This window comes from Diadema antillarum, unplaced genomic scaffold, assembly GCF_040938485.1.
Source record: "Diadema antillarum isolate AM-2024a unplaced genomic scaffold, OU_Dant_1.0 scf00000018, whole genome shotgun sequence".
Classification (NCBI taxonomy): domain Eukaryota; kingdom Metazoa; phylum Echinodermata; class Echinoidea; order Diadematoida; family Diadematidae; genus Diadema; species Diadema antillarum.
Window position 1 is genome coordinate 2,394,552 of NW_027270907.1, and position 17,415 is coordinate 2,411,966.

General features: G+C 37.5%; 3 protein-coding genes across 3 annotated transcripts in view; 2 read left to right on the plus strand and 1 right to left on the minus strand.

Moving 5' to 3' along the window:
- Nucleotides 1–6,048, plus strand: part of LOC139728157 (mesencephalic astrocyte-derived neurotrophic factor homolog) — a 9,111-nt gene extending 3,063 nt beyond the window's left edge. Inside the window, exon 4 of the mRNA XM_071639125.1 lies at nucleotides 1,902–6,048. Within this exon, the coding sequence (XP_071495226.1) occupies nucleotides 1,902–2,080 (179 nt within the window). The 3' untranslated portion in view covers nucleotides 2,081–6,048. The remainder of the gene's footprint in view (nucleotides 1–1,901) is intronic.
- On the minus strand, nucleotides 5,871–8,267 carry LOC139728044 (UPF0739 protein C1orf74 homolog). The gene is made up of 2 exons (XM_071639012.1): nucleotides 7,437–8,267; nucleotides 5,871–5,936 (listed from the first exon to the last, which is right to left on the minus strand). Exons 1-2 carry the CDS (start codon nucleotides 8,265–8,267, stop codon nucleotides 5,871–5,873), a joined length of 897 nt encoding a protein of 298 aa, XP_071495113.1.
- A 4,614-nt stretch (nucleotides 8,268–12,881) lies between these two features.
- LOC139728056 (uncharacterized) overlaps nucleotides 12,882–17,415 on the plus strand; it is a 92,625-nt gene continuing 88,091 nt past the window's right edge. Inside the window, exons 1-4 of the mRNA XM_071639021.1 lie at nucleotides 12,882–12,995; nucleotides 14,005–14,185; nucleotides 14,669–14,815; nucleotides 15,182–15,454. Coding sequence (XP_071495122.1) covers nucleotides 14,057–14,185; nucleotides 14,669–14,815; nucleotides 15,182–15,454 — 549 coding nt within the window. The 5' untranslated portion in view covers nucleotides 12,882–12,995; nucleotides 14,005–14,056. The remainder of the gene's footprint in view (nucleotides 12,996–14,004; nucleotides 14,186–14,668; nucleotides 14,816–15,181; nucleotides 15,455–17,415) is intronic.

The window sequence follows — 17,415 nt, forward strand, 5'->3', positions numbered from 1 at the left end:
GAAAAAAAAAACATAAGAACACTCGTCCAAATTATATGAACATTATTGATTAAGCACTTGAGATATAAAGATCCAGACATATAACTTTGCTGCTGTTTTACATATCAGTATGAATATCATTGTAAAAGAATATCAAACTACTCAGAGACTCCAACTCTCCAGTTTTCGACGGGAGATCTCCCGCCGAAAACCCATTTTTGCAAAATCTCCCGTTCTCCCGCTGGAGATTTGATTCCTCCCGCCCTGGCTCTGTGTCTCCCGGTGGAAAGGATTTCTTACTTATTGATATCGTATGTTGAAAAATAAGCCTTAGATAGCACCAGAGAACATCTAGAACCCTAGGAACTTCGCGCTTCGCACACATCAACTTGGAGTCTCCCGTTTGCTAGGGGTTTCGGGCGGGAGAATCTCCAGATCAGAAGGTGCTTGGGGTTGGAGTCTCTGACTACTTGTGTGGTTTTACAACACTATATCACAGGTTTAAAAGCTACAATGAAGTATTTGTGCAAAAACACACAGAAAATGTATTCATGTGAAGAGATTTGTTCTGAATGATGGAATGTGCATCTTTTGACATATTATTGATATGATGGAGTGGCAAACTGAAATGGCATTTTGATAATATTCTGAAGACCCATATAAATTGAATATACCAACATGGATACTAAAAGTGTGCCTCATGGATGTTTTCAACGACAGTGCCTCATGCATTGTATGTCTGCAGGTGACTCCCATTAAAACAAAGTCCTTGGGAGTGGCAGTGAAGTATACACTGTATAAATATATATAGATGATAAATGTGGGACCTGCTCTTTTACACGTTACTTCATTTCATGAGAATTTTGTTGCAACTGACTGACATTGAGAATTTTGTTATAACCATGTTTGTTAAAGGACAAGCTCACCTTCATAGACATGTGGGTCGAGTGAATGCAGCAATATTAGTAGAATACATCAGTGAGAGTTTGAGGAAAATCCGACAATCCGTTCAAAAGTTATGAATTTTTAAAGTTTCTGTTCAGTCATGGCTGGATGAGAAGACTACTATAGCTTGTGATGTCACATGAGTACAACGGTATAAAGAAAGTATAATGAAAATTCACCTTATTTTCACTTTTCTCGCATAACAAAAGAACACTTGACTTCTCTCTTTCAGAAGACAAGGGGAATAATATTATCCATAACATACATCAGTAACAAGTCCAAGAAATGTGCACTTTATTCAAAAAGTAACATTTTGTGAAATTCTCTTTTTGTTTTCATTATATTGTTGTACGCATGTGACATCACACACTGTAGTAGTCTTCTCATCCAGCAGTAATTGCGCAGATACTTAAAAAATTAATAACTTTTTAACAGATTATCGGATTTTCCTCAAACTTTCAGTGATGTGTTCTGCTAATATTGTTGCATTCACTCAATCCAAATGTACATGAAGGTGAAATTGTCCTTTAAAACAGGAGTGTGCTGCATTTTTATTCAACCCATGAAAGAAAATGGAAGAAAGCTTAGTTTGAAGTTGAGGACAAAATGATATGACAATGTCTATTCAAGTAATTATACAATCATTCATGCGTGTACAAGAAAGCTGATTTTCCAATGTCATTCTTACATTTCTTCTTCCTATATGTAATTATCTATTTATTTGAATAAAATGTTATTTTATGTATTCCTTTATTTGTTGTTGACATTGCTTCTGCCACTGCAAAATGTGTTATCAAACAAAATATTCCAAGCCGGTGATTGTACTACTGTAGTGCAGTGTTTTTGCTATATTTGCTATTCATCATTGAATGGTTGGAATAGCTGATACATTCTGACTTGTTCTATAACTTAAAGCAATACTAACATGTTTTCTTCTGTTCGTCTTCTCTCTCTCTCTCTCTCTCTCTCTGTCACAGAAAAACAAATTGATTTGGATGCAGTAGATCTGAAGAAACTGAAAGTAAAGGACTTGAAGAAGATTTTGACTGACTGGGGAGAGAGTTGCAAATCCTGCTTAGAGAAGAACGATTTCATCGAAAAGATAGAAGAACTGAAGCCAAAGTACTTCAGAAAGCAGCAAAAGCAGGAATTATAACTTTTGAGTAAAAGTAGAGAAGGCTATTTATTGATAGACTTTTACTTTTATATTGATTTAATTATTCAGTGTGTTGAAAGACAAGCCTTGTTTTTCAAGATATAATTGCAGACACATGCACAAATCCCAAACAGCAAGAAAAGAATTGGATAGTTGATAAATGAGGGATGCTATTACATTGGAAATATAGTTGGAGAAGATTCTGATACTTGATTTATTACAACATGTATACTTACAGTACATTGTAAATGTGAATGTGTGTAAATACATGTACTATACAGTAAGTACATACATTACTTGCAATTGAATGTAACAAGTGTTTAGTGACAAACAAGCATTTTTTGTTGTTAAAAAACTTGCGTAGTGGAACAAAAAAATTAGGGCATTCAAAATGTACAAAAAACCCTAGAAAATCTGTATATTTTGTATCCATTTAAATTTTCAAAATTCAATTTTATGTCAAATTTTTGGAAAATTCTCTTACGTACTCTGTGTAGTAGTGTTGAAGATGCATGCTCAAGGGTTTGTGTAATACACATCAAATTGACAAGAAAGTACATTGAATTGAAACATGAATTACATTTGCCTGCATGCTCTCTGTAGACAGGAAGAACAGTGCATCTTGATGTGGATGAACCTACCCATCAAATAGTTTGGACACAGAAATGAAAGAATGCTCACAATGGGAGAAAATATGAACTCTTCAGTTATACTTTCTTTAATGTACAGTGGACAGTCTGTTTCTGTGACACTGAATGTGCTGAATTCTGATCATTTAATGAACTCAGATGTATATATTTCAATCCAGGTTTTTTTTTTTTTTTTGTGGGAGCGGTTGGAGGGGTTGTTAAGTGCTTTATTGGAGAAATTCTGTTTTTTTTTAATAGGCACTTGCGCAAATTTATCCAATTGCTTTAGAGCCGCTGTACCTTCGAGTTACTGAAGAAAAAATTACAGTGGAACCTCATAATTATGAGCTGCTTCGAACCACTGAAATTTCCTTGATATATCGGCATTGGGTTTATCTTGCTTATATGTGGGATAAAAACAGGAGCATAAAAGGAATGGGAACTGCACAAATACCTCATTATCAACAGGTATTGCTATATCTGACCTCATAACGTGGTCCAACTGTATTTTACAATACATGTTCCCTATACAATTGTACATCAAAATGCAGAAAATTTGCCATTGTACATAAGATAGTAAAAGCGAAATTTAGTCAAAACCTGCATTGTAATCTATGGGATTATAATAATTTAACTTCACAAAATGAGTTTTCTGTACTGTTTTTATTTTGATTAAACACAAATGTCCATCTGGTCAAGATCAATTTCACTTGAATATATCGTGCATCTCAAACAGTTAAGAAAGGTGCAAAAGCTAGAAATGTTGGAAGCAATGATACAGTATGTCAAGGAATTGAAAGGCTTCTTGGGCAAAAAGACAAGTCATGATGAAATTCAACTTGTCCAAAGATGCAGGTACTATACTTGTGCCATTGAAATCAGACATGCATTTTTTCTCAGCGTAATGTGGTCTATACCTGTGTATGTACTTTGAGGGAAAAAAAAGGTAGTTGATAGCATCAACAAAGGAACGGGTAGAATTGTGCACTTTGATACATATTGTGATTCTTTAAAAACGTGACTGTAGAAGTTCCATGTTGACTGATTACTGTTGTATGCATACTGTATTTGGCAATGGACAACTAGTACCAGGTATTCATTGCTCTGTGATGTGAAGGTGCATTATACGTGTACACTGAAGTTTGACTGCAGGTACTGTACATGTACTTATAAACATCCCTACGATAATTACACGTACTCTTGAGTGTTCATGCAGCACATACAAGTACTTCAGATGCAATCTGATCCGTTGGCAATTCATTCTCAAGAAGCAACTACAGTGAACATGTATAAATTTAGAGAAATACACATGTACACTGTGTGTATCACTTGTAGCTTCAGTAGCATTCTGAGTAATGAGTCAGAAAGTTGGCAAATTACACATCGTCGAACTTTTCTGGTCCAGTATACTTGTACAGTTGAACCTCTCTTATCCGGCCTCCCTTTATCCGGATCTCTCTATTATACAGACGCAATCTCACCGTGATTTTTTTTTTTTTTAATAATTACGGGAGGAAAGGGGGATTCCCAACTCCTTGAGAGCTCCTACACAAACACACATGAATTACATATACTTGATACATTTCTTAATAATCATTTAGGTAAATAATCCCAAGAATTTATAAAAGAAAATGATTTCCTTCTTGCAAACACGAACCTCTATTTTGGGGTCTGTTACTGAGTGTAACAATGAAAAGGTTGCAGTATACACATTACTACATGTGGTACTACAATGGGCTACTGTACATGTGTATGTATATTATGTACATGTATAAAGCATTGAGTCTCCCGTATCCGGCCAAATCCCTTATCCGGATGAGCCCCGGTCCTGACTTGTCCGGATACGAGAGGTTCAACTGTATGTCAAGTGTGTCAACTTCTTGAAATATTAGATCAACTAGATTAGATCAAGTATGGGTTAGAGGAGGCAACATACATATTCGGGCTTAAAATTCTGCAGAAGTAGAAGTTTTTGCGCATTTCACTTGTCCAAAAACCAGCACAAAATAAAAGTCTGTATTTTCGCTTTTTATATGTAACTCTATTTGATGTTTTGATTCCATGGATTTAAAAAGACTTGAAATTCATCTTTCTGGGCCAGGGGTGAAAACTAACTCGAGTGCAAATTTCCACTTTTATTGAATAACAGCAAAAATTTGCATGCAAGTAAGTTTTCACTCTAACACCATGTAATCTCTTATTTTCAAGCAAATGAACTTGCTGAAGTGTAGCTGAAATTAGTTATTTTCAATGATTATGGCAAACATCTTTTGAGTACGCTTGTATACATATAGGCCTACCTATATGTGTGTGGTAAAAGAATGGATGCCACTGCGATCACGGATTATTTTTCTTCCACAGGTCAAGTGTGAGTTTCACATTCCTCTTGTCCCTTTTCAATTGACTACAGATCAGAGGCTACGACTTTGGATAGTTTTTTGTTTTTTTTTTCAGGTTCCATTTTTTGGTTCATTAATTTTTAGCTACTTTTTTTCACACATGCCAAGAATTATGAAATGTATATCATTGCATTTGTATGTAAACTGTATATACATGTACTGTCTACAACTTTTAGCATTGATGTACATCAGTACATGTACTTGTACATACATATACTAAATATGCATTGTAATATATGCATCTTGGATGGTCTTTGTGTACCAGCATACTGGCAATCAGTACAATACAGTACATTGTGCAGTGCGATGTATCAAAGTAATGCAGTGTGTATTTGTTGGTCATCAAAACACAATTCAACTCTTCAAAGTGTCCTTTATGTGTATTTACAATTGTATCATACATTTACTGCTGTATAACTGAATAAAAGTATGCGTATTCTGTTTTCAGTATACAGTGTACTGTTTGTTTCTGCTCCAGTAAACTTGCATTGAAATTGAATGGATTAGAGATTACTCATCCACCACACTCATTGTGTGCTTGCAGTGTGCATACATGTTGTACATTATACAAATGTACAAGTGTATAAACAGGGATAACATTCATGATAGAGAAATCAAATTAAGGAACTTATAAGAAATAAGAGTTATGACCAAAGCATCTTTCATACTGTACCTGTCTACAGCAGGTCTCAAGTCGGGTTCTCTCCACTTTTTGTACAGTTACCCAAGTCACAACTGCTGGTACATGTATATCAAGATGTGTCACCTGTGCATTGCATTCATGTACAGCATGCCCACATAGAATGGTGGACAGTAATTAACATGGAACTGTCAGGGAATCACAGAAGACACAGAAAGACATAAGATGAACAGTGTAAGTACAACTGTATAGTAACAGTTATTGTCTTTTTTTTTTCTTCTATTAAATAGAATGAGAACATTCAGCCAGCTAGAAGTATGTGTATGTGTACTTTTCTATGTTGTGAATACCATGTAGTGGTACAGTACACAAGCTTGATGAGAGTGAAGTGACTTTTACAAAATAAACATAACATGCATTAACAAAAATACACATAATACAGTCAACCTTGCTTAAGTCGATCTTGCATAAGTTGACTAATCGCTGAAGTCAAAGGTCTTTTCAAATCCTCTTCTCTTTATATTATATTGATTTTAATCCCTCATAGGTCTAATTTTCTTTATTAAAAGTCAAAGCTGTTTCTTCAGTCCAAATAGATTCAACTTTTAAAGGCAAGGTTGACTGTATTACCAAAGTCCTTATTTCCAACACAAGATAGAAGAGCAGAATAACAGCAATATGACAGACATGAATTACCTTTAAAACAAAACAAAAGCAATATTTCTAGAAAGAAAATGCATGTACACTGTATAATTAAATCCAACATAAAAAAAGAGATATTCAGAGTTTCCGGCTTTAGAAACAGGGAGTTTTCTTAGCCTAACAGTTGTTGATGCAGACCCCAAGGACACTCCAAGGATGCCATTTAGAATGAAAGAATGGGCCTGAAAAAACATTGACATAGAGGTACTTTGATACTACACGTACCAGGGCTTAAATTCAGGCTTTCGCCAAAAACTGGCATCCCTGAAATCTGGCATAAACTACCAAGAAAAAAATCAACTACCGGTACATGTACACATGTAGATGAAAAGTCATGTGTATTTGATGAATTATTCAAAGCTAAACAGGTTAAAGGTTTCCATCTTTCTCAGTCACACATAGCTTTAAAAAAAAAGAAACAAAAAAGAAACAAAAAGGCCTATACAGGTAATGGTTTTAGTGTACTTTCATTGATTTCATGGAAATGATTTTAGAACTATGTCATACTTCCTATCACCAGCTGGTTCAGTATAAAAAAAAAATCAACATAAATATACAATGCACAAAGAATTGCCTAACTGATTGCCTACATCATAAACCAAAGAAACAAGACATTGTCAACCATTCCCTCTTGGACTGGATTATGGACTTCGCAGGCGAAATTTCTGATGTTTTTCTGGCACTGTAGTTATCAGCAAAGTATGAGTGCGCCAGACGTATCAAATTACACCTACATACATATGCATTAAATGAGATCAACTTCTAAGAAAATCATGTATTGTACTGCATAACCAAAGTTTTATGTCATGAAGTCATATTAATACAATATAGTTATACTAAGTACAATATGTATTACAATGTAAGTCTTCATACAATCATAAAGCAACAGATGGTAATGTAACATTTTTGCTTTCAAATGCAACCAGAGAACACTGTTTGAATGCTTGAATTCGCTCTTTGATTTCTTCTTTCCACTGCAAAATTACCTCATTTAGACTTGATGACAAACATTCTGGAGCACTGAATGAGTAAACAACATGCTCTTTTTTCTGCATGATACAAGTGTTGCTTGGGTGCTCATTTTTTATGGATGGAAAGCTTTCAAACGTAAAATTGCATATGCACTTGTGAACACATAATGGAGTGTAGGAGAGACAGTTTCCATGGACATCCACTTCATACCAATACAGTACAGGATAGCCCAACAGTAAACCAAACACTGTCGTGAGATTCCATTCACTACATGAGAGATTCACCACATCTCCAGAATCTCTTTCAACCTGAAACACAACATCCCTTGCAGCCAGAGCAAAGTTTGAAATATCCTCTTGGCTCGCTATCTTTGGCTTCTCTAATGCCCCAGTAACATCCACCAGAAGTGCAGAGAACTGAGATGTTCGACATGTTGATACATCAACAGTGTCGTAGTTGTCACTATCCATCACATTGTTGACTGGAGTTAATGTAGTCAAGAACTTCCTTATATTCTTCAACAGCAATAGTCTGTTAACAAATATAATGTCATCATGCAATATCAAAGTAATGTACTGTGTCCCTTGCACAACACTGCTATCTTCTGCAACTTCACTTTGTTGTGCTTGTACAAGTGGAGAAGGTTTCTCAACATTTACACAACATAATGGTTTGACGATATCGCTTGCAAATCTTTGCAAAGATTCTGGTTTACATGGAGGATAGTCATATAAAAAAGCTGGCTTGACTCCACCTATAACACTAGAAATGTCACACACTATTTCTTTCCAATGTTTGCTAGCTGCTCTTCCAAGATAACTTCTTGTTGCCGATTGTAAGTTCATTATGTATCATTCACCAGATCATTCTGTTTCAACTTGGAAAACACTGTAAATCCTGCATGTGCACTTCCAACTCTCAGCAGACGAGCCCAACGTCAGTGAGTGGCGATTGTGATAACCTCCGAATTTGTCAAGCACTTTTCGATTGAGCTGACGAGCTGACGCAGCAGGGATCTAAATGTACATCACATTAATTGTATCTACCTTGCACTTGCAGTGCAGTGCCAGAATGTGCTTCACTATGTTCCAAACAAGCTGCCCTTTCTTGTTGGGCTCTTGCCTGTAACATACAAAGTGTAGTGGTTCATGCGGATGGAGTGAAGACTTGGATTCTGATCCTATAGGCCTACAGCTCAATGAACATTAGCCCGACCAGATGTCATGCAAGTACAGACGTGTTTGATGTGTAGAGGCACTCGAGGCAGGGGTGTAAACCTGTGTAAAGTTAATTGAACATAAACCTGTTTAAAGGGATGGTATAGGTTGTTTTTTTTCAAATGATAGAATGTATTGATTTCTCGAAGCAACATAATTATACAGAGGATGGATGAAATACAAAATTATTACTTCAACACAAAGCCATTTCTTTGGTACAAACAATATAAACACTTATCTATGTTTTTCATGTTTTTCTTTCAGATATTTAAATAACTCCTTACTAACAAACATACTATAAAGGGTCATACATGTGAGGATACCCACTAATGCAAACATGACTTTATATACCCAACCAAAAATGGTTTGGCAGGGACCTCCAAAAACAACTGATTATGACAGCCCTCCTCCGTAGTGCCCCCCCCCCTCCAGATCTCGGCCATCGACCGCGCGATCACGCCGAAAATTGGCACACACATTGCCTATGATGTAATCTAATATACCATGAAGTTAATTTTTCAAAAAAAAAAATCATCATTTATGCTAAATTATGCTAATTTATGCATGATAATGCATAAAATCAGACTATTTGGTATAAATCACAAAATAAAGCTCAAAACAGGCACATTTTTTGTGTAAATATTCTTTTTAGTGTCCTTAGCAAATGTAATAAAAAAAATTGTGATATCAGAAAAAATTCTTAAGCATTTTATTGTTTTTTTAATTTCTTATGTATTTCCTTGTTTTTTCGACTTTATGTTTTTCATTGTTTTTTCGATGAAATTTGTCCGCGACATCGCTCCGAACAAGAAAATATGTTATTCATTGATTTTAATCAATAAAACACCAAAATAATCATGCTTTTATGAAATTTGCCAGTAAGTATAGGGTCCTACAGTTTGCATTGAAATTGTACACGAATTAACGTTTTTGAGCAATTTTTGGTCTGACATGCATGTACATATTTATGCATAACTTCGGAACCGCGCGCCCGGGCGTCACAAATTTGGTGTCAAAAGATGCGGGAGACTCGAAAAAAAAAAGTCATGAAACGTCGCGGCGATAGCTTTTTGCGATTGCGATACATTGCGCGGAATGTCGAGGGGGGGCCTCGGAAGGCCCCCCCCGGCCTAGTTAGGGTTAATGCTTATAATAATAATAATAATAATAATAATAATAATAATGATACTACTAATAATAATAATAATAATAATTGCATTTATATGGCGCTTCATACTGGTGTTTCTAAGCGCACAATATTCAAGGCTCCACATTAGCAGCATAGCCCTGTGGTGCGAGGCCACTAAAATTTGATGTTGGGCCACCAAATTTCTCCAAATGCTATCTTTTGGTGGCCTTATCAGGCACTTAAGACAATGGATTGTCACATTTCCATAATAGATTTAGACAACATTTCTTTTTCAGACCACCAAAATTCCAGACAGTGGAATAAGTGCAGAATCATGCGAGGCGTACGACAGTAGCTCGACCAACGACTTCACATCGTTATTTCATTTCAAGTACTGGTACTCGGTAGTTTTACTGCCTACCACTCCAGTACTTAAAACAAGGAAAAGTAGAAATTACGTGGTGCGTAATATATGTCCCCGCCGGAAGTAGCATTTAGTAGCAATATGCACAATATAGGTAAAAAGATGAAGGTCAAAGGTCAAAGAAGTCAAAGGTCAAAATTCTATGTAGAAGTTTTGAAGCCCTCACCTAGTGCCATCACATAAAGCAAACGGAATCGAAATCGGGTTAGAAATGGCGAAGGAGTAGCATTTTGTAGGCAATGTGCAATATAGGTCAAAAATCAAGGTCAAAGGTCAAAGAAGTCAAAGGTCAAAATTCTGTGTCGAAGTTTTGAAGGCCTCACCTAGTGCCATCACTTAAAGCAAACGGAATTGAAATCGGGTTACAAATGGCAAAGGAGTAGCATTTTGTAGCAAAATGTACAATATAGGTCAAAAATCAAGGTCAAAGGTCAAAGAAGTCAAAGGTCAAAATTCTGTGTAGAAGTTTTGAAGCCCTCACCTAGTGCCATCACATAAAGCAAACGGAATCAAAATCGGGTTAGAAATGGCGAAGGAGTAGCATTTTGTAGGCAATGTGCAATATAGGTCAAAAATCAAGGTCAAAGGTCAAAGAAGTCAAAGGTCAAAATTCTGTGTAGAAGTTTTGAAGCCCTCACCTAGTGCCATCACTTAAAGCAAACGGAATTGAAATCGGGTTACAAATGGCGAAGGAGTAGCATTTTGTAGCAAAATGTACAATATAGGTCAAAAATCAAGGTCAAAGGTCAAAGAAGTCAAAGGTCAAAATTCTGTGTAGAAGTTTTGAAGCCCTCACCTAGTGCCATCATATAAAGCAAACGGAATCAAAATCGGGTTAGAAATGGCGAAGGAGTAGCATTTTGAAGCAAAATGTACAATATAGGTCAAAGGTCAAGGTCAAAGGTCACAATTGAAATTCTGTATAGAAGTTTCAAAGCTCCCATGTAGTGCTATCATATAAAGCAAACAGAATCAAAATTGGGTTAGAAATGGCGAAGGAGTAGCATTTTGAACGTTTTGATCACACACGGACGCACACACGGACGGACACACGGACGGACGGACGGACGGACGGACACACGGACACACGGACACACGGACACACACACGTACGGAGCCCGTTTCATAGTCCCCTGCTCGAACTCGTTCGGCGGGGACAATAACGATGTGAATTATGAAGTCTCTGCAGTGCTCATCTTCCGTCCTTCCTTCTTTCTTTCTTTTTTCTTTCCTTTCTTTCTTTCATTCTCAGAAAGACTTAAATTTCTAAATCTAATATGATAATGTCTTTCGACTAATCTTAAGAATAGATACAACCCTACACTACCCTAACCTTGGTTGCTAATGCACAGAGAGAGGCACACACCCTGTGGTGGGACCCATTTTACGATTCTGCCGAAGTCTCTGGTCAACGAACCTACCGACACCGTATGATTATAGGGCCATTTCACGAACTTGCAGAAGACTGTGGCCAACAAACCAATGACAATGTCAGTCTACGATTAAAGGGACTGTACAGTACTGGTTGAGGTGGGGATTCATGTTTTGAACATTCCTAAGTGAGATAATGAGAATTCCCATGTGAAATATGAAAAAGCATGTAATTTTAAGGATTCAACGTTTATTTGATGAAAATTGGTTTTCAAATGGCTGAGATATCCAAAAAAGTTATAATAATAAAAGGCGACATGCCAAACTTTTATTAAGATCTCTTTGTTTCACCTTGGTTTTGGATGTCTCAGCCATTTCAAAACCAATTTTCATCAAATAAACTTTTGATACCCCTTAGAATTGCATGCTCTTTGACATCTCATACTGGTTTCTGAATATCTTGGAATATTGTTAAAGGCTAAATTTTCACCTCGACCAGAACTGTACACACCCTTTAATTGGGGGCTTTTTCACAATTTTCCTTTTCCCATACCCACCCCCACCTGTTTAATGTTTAATAGACCCAGTTTATTTCAATCATCTCTTCTCCACTCAACAAGTAATTCCTAAAGGCACATAATGAACAGAGTTCTGTTGCTAACATTCAACATTGTGGGAGGAAATCAAGACCACCTTACAGCTTACATAAATTACTCCAAAGCATGCACCATCAAGAATGAAATCTGGTCGTTAATCAGCCGTGGATCACTGCTGCAGCCAAGCGAATTGCCAGAAGCAGAAGGAAGAAATGTGCAGAATCAGGGATAGGGATCTCACTCAGGGTCCAGCCGGAGATGAGAGAGTCCAGAATCAGAACGGTCTCCCATCAAGATCACAATTGTCATATGTCGGCTGCTAGCGCTGGATAACAAGCATGCTTGCTAGTGTTTCTCCAGGTATAGAACATTATCAAATATTACTTTAGTTTTCATAAACCTGCATATTATATTTATTTTTAGTCCAATAAATTTATTTTACATATATTACGAAAATAAATTCGAATTTAAATACGAAATACTTCAAAAACCATGTAAACGAGACTTCCATTCTAGTTTGGCAACAATTACATAATGGCTCTGAGGACCTGCAGTGTTGCCCCTGCGACAATGACGTCAATCCCAAGCTTTTGCTGCATAGACCGATCTCACCACTGTGTGGTCACTGTACTGTACGTACGTACGGACGTGCTAACCCGCTACAGTACATTCATTTTACGTAGGCCTACGCGATACGTTGTTAATTGGTTGGCTGGGTTCTAGTTCTACGACTACTTTACACTACAGCTATTGTACACTGTTACAGTAGTTCTGGCCATAGAGCTGAGATGGGATGAATGAGCGAGAACACCGAGGAGGAGCACAAAATAAAAAAGGTATTTCCATACTAGATTATATTCATATTATCCTGGAGTGGATCTTGAAATCAGGGTCACACGGCCCCAGCGCAATCTGCAACTCCTTTTATTTGCAATTTGGCTTTCTCCTTGAGGCTTGTGCCGCCGCCGCAGCGAATACGAGCTCGAGCTCGAGCCCGAGGCCGATTGAGGAGTTCTCCGTTGAGCGTCGGGCGTTCACTCGCTACTTACATCCTGCTTTACACAGTGGATGTTTGAGAGTAGAATTCTACACTGCCTATATGTTACAGCTAGCAGATAGAGAGTAGGGGTCTAGAACCATAGAACTTTAGAAGAATAGGGTCTCTGTGTGAGGAATAAAATTGCGATTGAAGCTTTCATTGTATTGTGACATTTGGCATTTTATCAATCAGTTTTTTTTTTTTTTGGGGGGGGGGGGGGGGGGGGCGGAGGTTATGCTTTTGAACAAATTTATTCGTACTTGGCACGCCAGCGACTGAATTGGGCATGCACACATGGCACATAAAAATCAAATTCATACTGGTAATATAAAAGTGGTATCAAGGCATTTAGAAAGTGTCTAATGATATACCCAAATATTCCATGTAAAGTGTTTATATTTGTTGTTAGTTGCAAAAATATTCTGTACATTTCTGTTTGTGTGTTGATTGTGCTTACAGTTTATAGGTATGCACCACCTGATATTGAAAAAAATAATCTAAAACTTTCATTTCACATGGACTATTACTCCATGGTGGACATCAATGTTTGCTCTCATCGATACAGTATGAGATCTTTGTGTACAGGGAGATTTTCCAGTCACGTTACAGTGAGGTACTTTCATCATAGAGACTATGAAGGAGTTTGCAATGATCTGAAACAAAATTACCTTAAATGAATGATAATAAGGCTATTGACCCCTTATCAGGAAAACTTTGGATGCAAATTGTGATATATTATAGTATTTGCAGAAATTTTGTGTTCTGTTACTTTTTTATTTACTGCCTGCATTCTTCTTTCTCACCAGGTGTCCTTGCTGATAGTAGACACCAGTCCTGTTGAACTGACTGACTGCCAAGATGGGAGTCAGTTCAGAATTTGATGCTGTCTACGACATCCTTGATTCGCGTCAGAGAGGCTTCATTGAGTATGAAGAAGTCCTGGAGTTTTACCTTGAATTCTACTTCATGCCAGTAGCAAGAGACCAAGTAAGAAGTTATAAATTTAGTGAAATAAGAGATCAGATACCAGTGTCCACATACATACACTATGACTCCACATTACAGACTTTGCTTCTCCACCTTACATTGTGATACCAAAGATACATTCTGTTCTTATTATCACAATAACTTGACGACAACTTGAGACAGAGTTCATTAGTCATGATGACCATGCTCAAAATAGATGTGTTACATAAAGTGCATGGTTACTTGCTGATCACTCGCTAATGAATAATGACTGTTCCACATTGGCGGAACAAGAATTGCATTAGAATTTTGAGATTGTGATGTTAAGCAGCATTATTCTGATTAGCATTTGATAGGAACCGAAATATCAGTCTCAATCACAGTTAGAGAATCAAACTTTCAATTCAGCGATTTTCAGATTTCCTTCTTATTTTTACCCAGAAAATACTGGGTTTCATGACTCCTTTAAGTTTCAGCTAGCAATGACAATCATTTTTCATTCAGGTGTCAGAAGCCATTAAACATGTCTGCGGGAAGGAAGCAAATGGAAGATGCCAGAAAGCGCAGTTTCTGGATCTAGTTGTGGAATTGGAGCGCAGACGCCAGATTGAGCATGGAACATGGTGGGATTTTAAAGGCTTAGATACAAAGGTAAGATTTTATTTGATTGAAAACCTTCGTAAGGGCAAATCTTAAAGCTTATGCTTATTCATTTTACAATTTCTGTTATACTTTTATGCCTTTAATGTAGCTTGCACTTGAAGAACACTAAAGTGATAATGCAGTGCTATATGATGACAAATTAGATGATGTCATAATCATTTGTCTATTTATGTGTTTGAGATATTTTTGCTGTTTGAACTATTTAAGTGTAAAGTGTAACAAGTTTGCTTTGTGCCTTTCCAAAACTCAGTGTTCAATATGATGTCATCATGTGTTTTTAGGCGTCAGCTCAGTTAACACAAATTGATTCTGTCACTGATGTCGTGATTTTTACAATTTTCATCTTGATTTAAGGATGCAGACAGGATTTCGACAAAAGATGCCCTGTTCCTGATGAAAGCCACACACCAGGAGCACTTCACCTTCGCCACTTGGCAGGGTTTCCTGGAGTCCCGCGCCCATCCTCATGAGGACGTCAGCTATTCTGAGATTCGGATGTGGCTCTGCAATTGGCCACTACCAGGGACTAGCTGGAGCTATGAGGAGATCATTACTACAGCAGACATGCTGGACAAGGAGAAAAAGAAGCAGGACATGCACAGACGCAGAAAGGTCATGAATCTCCAGGTACTGCATTTTACATTAATTACTCTTAGCCTTTGACGACAGCTTTCGTGCAAATATTCGTCCTTCAGCTCTCCTTGATTTGTTGCTTCTGAAATCAGTCCTGGTATCTTGAAATATCAGTGAAATTATTTCAGGCATTGCTTAGTTTGCCTGATGATCCACTTAAAAAAAAAATCTTCAGAGCTTAGGTACAAATGTATCTAATTTATTTTATTCTCTTTCTCTCTCTCCCTCTCTCTCTCCCTCTCTCTCTCTCTCTCTCTCTCTCTCACTCTCTCACTCTCTTCCTCCCTGTCTTTTTAATACCATAATGACTACTGATATGATGTCCCCTTCAATGATTTAAATGCTCTGTAGCAGTATTTTTGCAGTTCCACTGAGCCAAAGGCTTATCATGACTATTGTTTGGTGCTTTATTAAAGGGCCAGAAGCTTGTTACATCAAATTTTGTAATACTCCTCGGAATTATTCACAAATTGAGCCAAGGTTATGTAATGTGTATCCACCTAGGTAGATGGTTATGAATGGTCCAAGGGGAAGCCAGCAGTTTAGAGTATTTCGTAGTACTTCATATGTGGTCAATTTGTTTGATGTTACCCACAAAATGACTGTCCTAATAAGGACAGTCACTGTGAATCTCTTGATGAAACAGATTGGCAAAGCAGAACGAACTTGAACTGTGATTTATCACCAACTGGATAACACTCATCACAGCGACCACTGTCATAACCTTGAATTCATGGTCCAGTTTCAAGCAATAGTAGATGGAATAGAGTAAACAGCATTCTATCAGCAAACAGGGGTTACTTTTAAAACACACTCAATACTAAAGAAAGATATCATAATGCATTTTCCATCATTCTCTTTGAAAGCAGAATGTACTTGATCTGAATTTTGACAAATGCATGCCACATTCCTTCATTACATTGAGTATTACTGATTTGTAGACCCAATGTTCCAAAAACACCACCTTGCTTCACATATTTCTTGAACTTGATGGTATCAACAGCACTATGTACGGTGCATTACGTTCATTGCAGAAGTGCACTTACATCCCAGATAGTAATACAATGTAGTATACAAATGATGCACAGATCTGAGTGTATTAGTATACAAATATCGACTGCTACAGAGGGAGATGGTAAAACTATTTGAACCGAGGTGACTTCTCAACAGTGCTATGTCCCGAGACGAAGTCGAGGGACATGGCACTGTTGAGAAATCACCGAGGTCAAATAGTTTTACCATGGCCCGAAAGAAAGCAGTCAATATTTGTTTTATATCCCTCTCGAGCATTTTACAAGAGTGATGACAAGGTTCCCTTTTGGAAAAATGTGCAGATTTAACGTTAAATCGAACGTTAGACCGTGGCAGTGCAGCAGCAGTGCGTGCAGTGCGTAGCGAACGACACCACTGCATGCGCTGTATAGGCCACCGTGTATTAAACCGTTGTTGGTTCCTACGCACAAGCTACACTACAGCGTGCTAAACTCCGAACGATCAAGGAGGTCCAGGACTAGAAGTAGGCCTAAAGCAGCTTCGTTACCCAGATCATCTTCAAAATCGGTTTTAGTTTATTCCTAATTCGTACCTGATATGTTGTCCTTCTCCTGCAATCATTCCTCCGTTACTTGAAGCAGTCACTTTGTCAATTGAGCTGAACTGCATTGATCATACTAATGTTACACACACACACCATCGCACCACAGATTTCTGTAATGCCATCGCGCACCGCACTCTAGCGCTAGCTCGCTACAAGCCACAGGACTGTCGCTAGCTAAAGTATCGCTACTACGCGCACTGCGTACATTCTCAAGTGAGAAATGTAGATATCGATCACACAATCACGATTGGGTGCAGATCGTGGATTCCCAAAAGTACTATATCACGCTGGCTAGTAACTCTTTCCACCGCATCCAGCTGCTCATAGCTAGCTAGTAAAACTACACCATTTTCGTGCT

Bases quoted from the DNA above. Each gene is read 5' to 3' on its own strand.
- LOC139728044 (XM_071639012.1), bottom strand. From the start codon at position 8,267: ATGAACTTACAATCGGCAACAAGAAGTTATCTTGGAAGAGCAGCTAGC. The intron at 5,937-7,436 runs GTAATTTTGCAG...ATTCCCTGACAG, and splicing joins TGTCATCAAGTCTAAATGAG to TTCCATGTTAATTACTGTCC.